Source organism: Rattus norvegicus, chromosome 1 (assembly GCF_036323735.1).
Source record: "Rattus norvegicus strain BN/NHsdMcwi chromosome 1, GRCr8, whole genome shotgun sequence".
Classification (NCBI taxonomy): domain Eukaryota; kingdom Metazoa; phylum Chordata; class Mammalia; order Rodentia; family Muridae; genus Rattus; species Rattus norvegicus.
In genome coordinates, this window is record NC_086019.1 from 253815840 (window position 1) to 253824072 (window position 8233).

The window sequence follows — 8233 nt, forward strand, 5'->3', positions numbered from 1 at the left end:
TGTTCTTTCAAAAGACACAAGTTCAATTCCCAGCACCAACATGGTGGCTCACAACTGCCTGTAACTCCAGGAGACCCCTGTCTTTTGGCCTTTGTGGGCACTGCATGTGCACGGTGCACAGAAATACATACAGGCAAAACACTTATACACATGATAATCAATCTTTGAATATGGTCTTAGGTGAGTTTAATGACTTCGGCTTCCTTTCTTTCTTTTTCTTCTTTGAGACAGGGTTTTTTGGACCAAGTGAGGTAAAAGACAGCCATACTTTTTTTTTATTTTTTATGTTTTTACAACAACAAATGACTTTGGTTTCCTTTCTTTTTCTTCTTTGAAACAGGGTTTTTCTGTGTAGCTCTGGTTGTCCTGGAACTCACTCTGTAGACCAAGCTGGCCTTGAACTTAGAGATTTACCTGTCTCTGCCAACCAAATGTTGGCACCACCAATGCCAGGCTCGACTTCGGTTTCCCAAACTGCACACAAACACGGATATGAGGTGCTTTGCCCAATGCCATACTATAGTAAGGGCAACAGGACATCCCATGTCCTTCAGAAGACAGCCTTCAACCCTTCACTGTGTTTTGAAATCATTATATTTCAGAAAACAAGGTCCTGAAGTGTTGTACACTTCTCACATCTCAGTTTGCAAGGAGGCCACATGAATCAGAATTAGGGTATCCCCAAGGTCACTAAACCTGGGTAGACGTGGGCAATGGAACTCTTCTTTTCTTTTCTTCCCCCCCCCCCCCCCCCCCCCCCCGCCCCGGAGCTGAGGACCGAACCCAGCTCTACCACTGAGCTAAATCCCCAACCCCGGAACTCTTCTTTATTCCAGGACACTCCCCCGCTGGTAGGCTCCACCTACTCGGCCTGTCCAAAGCCTGGTTCTCTACTGTGCTCATATTGAAGCTGGAGCAGAATCCTGGAGTTCTCTGGGCCGCAGCCCGTGGAAGGTAGTCCGTTTGTTGGTGAAGGGGTGCCACTGGCCCTGGATGCTAGGGTTGTCCGTGTGGAAGGGCTTGCGGATGCGGATCACATCCAAGCCGGACTGGTCTGCCAGCTTCTGCACCAGCGATGTGATCTCCTCCACCGACTTGCTGTTGACATTTTCCTCGCGCACAGCCCCGTTAACTGGCAGAGGGACGTGGGAATGAGTGGAAGCCGCCAGGTCGGAAGTCAAACAAGTAGAATCCAGCGGGCAAGCAGGGATCCCACCCTCCCGCCCTAGCCCGGCCCCACTCACGGTATTCGGCCACTATTCTCGGCACAGCGCACGGGCGAGGGTTCAAGTATATTACGACTCCTGGGTTCCGTCGGGCGAAGTCCGTCACTTCGCGTTCCACGAACTCCCTGGGGACCCAACGAAGGTGAGTACGGTGACCCGAACCCAGTCCCGTCGTTCCCCGAACCCCTTTCCGGTCCTCCGGCTTCCGCATGCCTCACCTGGCGCCGCGGGACGAGGGCGCATCCCGACTGAGGGTGAGGCTGAGACGCTGCAGCTGCTGCACGTAGCGACCTAGCCCATTATGGAGGACGCTGGTCAGAAAGCGGCTTGGAGTACCGCGCGCGGTCATGGCTACCGCCAGACAGCCAGGAGAGCTGGAAGGCGGGACTAACCGGTGACTTCCGCTTCCGGGGGCATGGGCGCCCTGGAGAGTTTTGCTTCCGGAGTCACAGCGAGCGGCGCGTGCGGGCAACCCACGTTTTGGACAGAACACTAGAGAGGAGAGTGGTGACGCGAAGCTGGGGGCGGGAGCGTGGAGCTTCTGAAGCCGAGGGTAGAGCCCTGGAGCCTGTAAGGGAGCCGGGTAGGAGCGCGTGACCTCCAGCTGTGTGGAGGGTCCCTGTGACTGCTAAGAGCTAAGAGCGCCTGGAGTTGGGGTTCAGACAGGATGCAGAGAGCTATAGAGATGAGGTTGGCGAGAAGAGTCCGTAGAGGGGTAGTAGACGTGAAGAGATGATACAGAGAAGCCTTTTAGATTGAGGGGCCGTAGAAGGCTTTAGAAGTGAGCTGGTGGAGAGAAATCGTAAAGGACCTACAAGTATGAGAGTCTTCAGAGAGGGGCGTAGACGCGAAAGGGTAGTATAGGTGTGTGGGGTTGAAGTAACAATATACAGGCAACCAAGGGGATTAAGAATTGTGTTCGTGGGGCTGGGGATTTAGCTCAGTGGTAGAGCGCTTACCTAGGAAGCGCAAGGCCCTGGGTTCGGTCCCCAGCTCCGAAAAAAAAAAAGAACAAAAAAAAAAAAAAAAAAAACAAAAAAAACCCAAAAAACAAGAATTGTGTTCGTAAAGAAATTTGAGGAGAAATAGAGAAAAGGTAGCAATAGTGAGTTCTGTGAGTTCTTGTGAAGGGCTCCTAGGGTCTGGCCTATTAAAGGTACAAAACCAGACACCAAAAGTTTTTGCAGTAGTGGCATCCCACTCCATTAGGAATGTGGCTCCTTCTCCGGCGTGCTTATCCCCTCCGGATCTTGCTGCCACTGCGTGGGGAGTGGATGGGTAGGAGAGGCCTGCCCCGAAGCTTGGCTCCAGGCCCTCCCCGAAGAAGGTACAGAAAAGAAGCGCTTCCAGCCTTAGAGGTACCAGTATCACCTGTGACTACAACTGAAATCCGCCAATATTTACGAGCACATGGGATCCCCTTCCAGGATGGCCACAGCTGCCTTCGAGCACCAAGTCCCTTTGTGGCACCCTCAGACATCAAAAATCAGAAGAAGGATGCTACCACTTCCTTCTGCCTCTTCATCGACAAGACCACAGGACACTTTCTCTGCATGACCAGCCTAGCAGAAGGGAGCTGGGAAGACCTCCAGGCCAGTGTGGAGGGACGAGGCGATGGGGCCAAAGAGGGAATCCTACTTGGGGAGGGCCCAGAAGCTGAGGACAGGGAGGAGGTCTTGAGAATCTGGAACCGAGCCATACCTCTTTGGGAGCTGCCTGATCCCCAGGAAACCCAGCTAGCTCGTGTGATGTTTGGCCTTACCAAGGTGACAGATGACACACTCAGGAGATTCAATGTCCGCTATCTTCGATCTACTCGAAGTCTGGTCTTCCCTTGGTTCACCCCTGGGAGCTCAGGATTACGTGGCCTGAAGCTACTAGGGGTTGAGGGTCAGGAAAATGGAGTACAGTATGTAGAGACCACCATTCCCCGGCCTGGTGTCTATCACAACCTATTTGGATTACCCCTGATCGGCCGTAGAGACACTGAGGTGGTCCTGACAAGTCGAGAGCTGGACAGCCTGGCCTTGAGCCAGTCCACGGGGCTGCCAACCCTTTCCCTACCCCGAGGAACGGTCTGCTTACCCCCAGCCCTACTCCCTTACCTCGAACAGTTCCGGAGGATTGTGTTCTGGCTAGGGGATGACCTTCGATCGTGGGAAGCTGCCAAACTGTTTGCCCGAAAACTGAACCCCAAGCGATGCTCTTTGGTGAGGCCTGGGAACCAACAACCTCGTCCCCTGGAGGCCTTAAACCAAGGCTTAAGTCTTCCCCGTATTCTCCGTACTGCCCTCCCTGCCTGGCACAAGTCTATTGTGTCTTTTCGCCAGCTCCGAGAAGAGGTTTTAGGAGAGCTATCAAATGTGGACCAAGCAGCCGGTGTCCGTTGGAGCCGATTCCCAGACCTTAATCGGCTGCTGAAGGGTCATCGGAAGGGCGAGCTGACGGTCTTTACAGGTGACTCTATAAAAATCACTGGGGGGCTGGAGAGATGGCTCAGTGGTTAAGAGCACTGGCTGCTCTTACAGAGGACTTCGAGTTTAATTCCCAGGACCCATACAGTGGCTCAAAGTCATCTGTAGCTCCAGTTCCAAGGGGATCTGATGACCTCTTCTGACCTCAAAGGACACAGGCATGCATATGATGCATAGACATACATCAGATAAACATTCATACCCATAAAATAGTATAAAAATAGTTTTAGTAAAGGATTAGACAATTTGGTGACAGTGTGTGGGTTTAGTATGTGCATGAATGCTTTGCCTAGGCGTGTATGTGCACAACACAGTCCCCTGGAACTGGACTTGGAGATGGTTGGGAGCCATCGTGTGGGTGCAAGGAATCAAATCCAGGTCTTCTGCAAGACAAGTGCTCTTACTTACTATTTCATCTCTCCAGCCCACTGCTGTGTTAAAAGGAGGCTGGAATCTTGCTTCAAAGATAAGACTTTCGGGCTGGAGCGATGGCTCAGAGGTTAAGAGCACCGACTGCTCTCCCAGAGGTCCTGAGTTCAATTCCCAGCAACCACACGGCTCACAACCATCTGTAATGGGATCTGATGCCCTCTTCTAGTGTGTCTGAAGACAGTGACAGTGTATTCATATACATCAAATAAATAAAATTTAAAAAAAAAAGACAAGACTTTCATCTCTTTTTGTTTTTTTTAAGATTTATTTATTGTATGTATATGAGTATACTGTCACACTCTTCAGACACACCAGAAGAGGGCATCAGATCTCATTACAGATGGTTGTGAGCCACCATGTGGTTGCTGGGATTTGAACTCAGGACCTCTGGAAGAGCTGTTAGTGCTCTTAACCACTGAGCCACCTCTCCAGCCCCTCTTTTTTTTTTTTGTTTTTGTTTTTGTTTGTTTTGTTTTGTTTTTTTGGTTGTTCAAGACAGGGTCTCTTTGTGTAGCCCTGGCTGTCCCAGAACTCACTGTATAGACCAGGCTGGCATTGAACTGAGAGACAACACACCCCACCCCAACCCCCAATCCCCACCCCTGTGCTTCTGCCTCTCATGTGTTGCCAGACTCTCCTGTTAACTCAGAGCTTTGTCCTATAGGGCCAACAGGCAGTGGCAAGACAACATTCATCAGTGAGTATGCCCTGGACTTGTGTACCCAGGGAGTGAACACACTGTGGGGTAGCTTTGAGATCAGCAATGTGAGACTAGCCCGGGTCATGCTGACTCAGTTTGCTGTGACACGGCTAGAAGAACAACTGGACAAGTATGAAGAGTGGGCAGACCGTTTTGAGGACCTGCCTCTCTATTTCATGACTTTCCACGGACAACAGAGCATCAGGTAAGATCTTCAAAGCCCAGTTACTTTTAAGGAGATAATTAATTAATTAGAGGCAGGTCTCTTGATAGCTCTAGCTGTCCTGGATCTCATTATGTAGACCAGGTTGCCCTTGAGTCACAGAGATCCACCTGGCTCTGTCTTCAGTGTGTTGGTATTAAAAGGTGTGTCTCACCATTCCTGGCCCTTCCTTTCATTTTTGAGAGATCACATCATATTTTCGATTCCGTTTCCCCCAGTGAGAGTGCCACCCAGTCTCTTTAGACAGGCCTGGGGTTTTCAGAGAACAGGAAGTCGGAAGAGCAGGTCTTCATCACTGTGTTCAGGATGTAAGCTCTAGAGTGTCCTGGGCTACTTGTTGACTATTTAAACGGCTGCTTCTCTTTCCCAGGTCTGTCATAGACACAATGCAACATGCTGTCTACGTCTATGACGTTTGTCATGTAGTCATCGACAACTTGCAGTTCATGATGGGTCATGAGCAGCTCTCTACTGACAGGTGAATTCTTCTTGTCTAACTCTAACACACTTGTCTTCTCTTGAAGCTGTGCCGGGACTTGAGTGTGAATTCTTAAGTAGAAAGTGTAATAAGAGGGTTGGGGATTTAGCTCAGTGGTAGAGTGCTTGCCTAGCAAGCACAAGGCCATGGGTAATAAGTGTAATAAGGCTGGGACAGTTTATACAGAGTGGTGTGCTTGAGGGTCTGGGTATGTTCCACCCAATCAATAACCCCCTTTCCTGCTGAACTTCGTGTTGCAGGATCGCAGCTCAAGACTACATTGTTGGAGCCTTTCGGAAGTTTGCCACAGACAATAGCTGCCACGTGACTCTGGTTATTCACCCACGGAAAGAAGATGACGACAAGGAACTACAGACAGCATCCATTTTTGGCTCAGCCAAAGTGAGTTGGCTTTAAGGCACTCAAGCTTTGAGGAGTTAGCGAGGTATAACTAGAAAAAGTCCTCATTTGACTGGCATGGGGCTCTGGGGCCATGGCATGAGAGGTACCAGGGATGGAAGTTGGTTCTTTGCAGTTAGGAACTCAGATCTGCTAGCAGTAGAAGGCGAGAGCTGGTGATTGCAGCTCCGTGAGTCAAGCTGTGATGGGCAGCACAAGTACTCAAGTGGTCTGTGAGTCCTCCTGACATCTGGGGGACTTCCAGCAGACATAACAACAAAAATTATACTGAGGTTTCCAGACAGTAGGTATCAGGTTATCAAATAGATGGGAAGGCCGTCTGGACCACAGGACCAGCGCCATCCTGATATCTCCAGTGGTTTACTGAATTCCTTTTACATGCAAGGCCTCAGCTAGGAAAGGGGAGTTCAGGTTGAGTTGCAAAAATTATATCACTTTGAAACAAACATGGAACAAGAATAACACAGAAGTTTTAAAAAAAAATGGTGGTATTGTAGAGGATCAAAGGTGGTCCCTAGAGAAGTGACACATGAACGGTAATAAGGTGGGCAGATAGGAGGGACTACCATGGAGGAGAGGCACCGAAGCAGGAGCAGCAGCACAAAGTCTGAGACAGTGGTGAGTTTGTTACAGCTGGGAGATTAAGCGGCTCTAGCCTCAATTATGATTAGTTTAAAGAGCATGGTGATGAGGGGGTACTTTTTCCTTTTTTAAAAAATATAATTTATTTCTTTCATGTATATGGATGTTTTGCCTGCATGTATGTCTGTGTACCTCATGCATATTGGTGCCCACAAAGGCCAGAAGAAAGTATTGGATCTCTGGAACTGGAGTTACAGACATTTGCAAGCTACCCTGGAGGTGCTGGGAATTGAACCTAGGTCCTCTGAAAGCAGCCAGTGCTCTTAAACTGCCAGGCCATCTCTCCAGTCTATCCTTTCCCATTCTTGCCATTCTTCCCTGCACTCACATCCTTTCACTCATGTCTTTTTTCTCCTGCCCCCTCTCCCTTAGGCCAGCCAAGAAGCAGACAATGTTCTGATCTTGCAGGACAGGAAGCTGGTGACTGGGCCTGGGAAACGGTATCTGCAGGTGTCCAAAAATCGCTTTGATGGAGACGTAGGCGTCTTCCCACTTGAGTTCAACAAGAGTTCCCTTACCTTCTCCATCCCACCTAAGAGCAAAGCCCGACTCAAGAAGATTAAGGATGACAATGGACTAGTGGCCAAGAAGTCCTCCTCTGGAAAAAAAGGGTCTGCGCACCAGAACTCTGAGACTTGCATAGGCCAGGACCCCTGCCAGCCAGATACCTCCCCGTCCTCAAGGTGAATGCAGTCAGAGCTGCTTGCTGAAGTGACCCTGGTGAACCAGGCTGACACAGACTCTTGGCCTTCTGCTGGGGCTCGTCCCGAGTGAGCCTTTCCCAGCCCAGGGCTCGGTTCCATGGTGAAAAGTTTAATTCAGCAGCTACTAAGGCTCTCCTATATGCTGGTTCAGGTTTTTTCCCCATAGGTTTTCATGTATAGCACTGAAAAGACAAAGTCTGTTTCCAAAGAACCAGCATCTTGGGGTTGGGGATTTAGCTCAGTGGTAGAGCGCTTGCCTAGGAAGCGCAAGGCCCTGGGTTCAATCCCCAGCTCCGAAAAAAAAGAACCAAAAAAAAAAAAAAAAAAAGAACCAGCATCTTGGTGAAAGGAACAAAGCTAAGTGGGACTGCTCAGCTAGTTTTGATCAGTCACCCTAAAAAGATGGCTGATCAGAGTGCATGTGAGAACCATGGTCTGGTGAACCTCTGGAGAAAGGGATCCAGGTGGAGAAACACCAAAATCACAGGGGGGAATGAGCAAGTCAGATAAAGAGGGCGGACCCTGAACCTGCCACGAAACAGGAGGCTTGCTGGGACTCCAGCATGTTGGCATTCGGAGCGGAAGAGTAATGCAGTGGGCACCTCTCTGCTCTGCTTTGTCGAGCCAGGCATAAGAATTGATCTGAGGTGCTTATCCTGTGCTGTCAGAGCCTCAAAGCTGGACCATGGAGAGAAGCTGTGAGCCTGCAGTGCCTGCCCCCTTGATGCCGATTCCACTGTGTGCTGCTGCCTTGGACAGCGGGAGCTAGGACTCTTGGTGGAGCCTTTTCCAGTTGAATGAAGCATTTCTATGGCCTCTGTTTCTGTGTTTTTTCTTATTTGTCCACCAGGTGTCTCCCCACACTAATTGGATTTCTTCTCTGAATTGGGAGTAAATGGGTCCTTTTCCTCCCACTTCAACCATAGGCTCCCGA

The 8233-nt window shown here is 50.0% G+C and overlaps 2 protein-coding genes across 6 annotated transcripts; one reads left to right on the forward strand and one right to left on the reverse strand.

The window, feature by feature from the left end:
• Positions 1 to 169: 169 nt before the first annotated feature.
• On the reverse strand, positions 170 to 1602 carry Mrpl43 (mitochondrial ribosomal protein L43). The gene is given in 3 exon segments (NM_001399464.1): positions 170 to 1132; positions 1245 to 1351; positions 1445 to 1602. Coding segments are annotated over 3 exon segments (471 nt in total). The 5' UTR covers positions 1576 to 1602; the 3' UTR covers positions 170 to 899.
• Twnk (twinkle mtDNA helicase) lies at positions 1235 to 8119 on the forward strand. 5 transcript variants are annotated; one of them, XM_008760430.4, is made up of 6 exons: positions 1235 to 1368; positions 4797 to 5037; positions 5426 to 5533; positions 5794 to 5935; positions 6968 to 7278; positions 7928 to 8119. In XM_008760430.4, the coding sequence occupies exons 2-6, from the start codon at positions 4916 to 4918 to the stop codon at positions 7938 to 7940; spliced, it is 696 nt and encodes a 231-aa protein (XP_008758652.1). In that variant the 5' UTR covers positions 1235 to 1368; positions 4797 to 4915; the 3' UTR covers positions 7941 to 8119.
• The last annotated feature ends 114 nt before the right edge of the window (positions 8120 to 8233 follow it).

Bases quoted from the DNA above. Each gene is read 5' to 3' on its own strand.
- Twnk (XM_008760429.4), top strand. From the start codon at position 2,438: ATGTGGCTCCTTCTCCGGCGTGCTTATCCCCTCCGGATCTTGCTGCCA. The intron at 3,684-4,796 runs GTGACTCTATAA...TTTGTCCTATAG, and splicing joins CGAGCTGACGGTCTTTACAG to GGCCAACAGGCAGTGGCAAG. The intron at 5,534-5,793 runs GTGAATTCTTCT...TTCGTGTTGCAG, and splicing joins GAGCAGCTCTCTACTGACAG to GATCGCAGCTCAAGACTACA.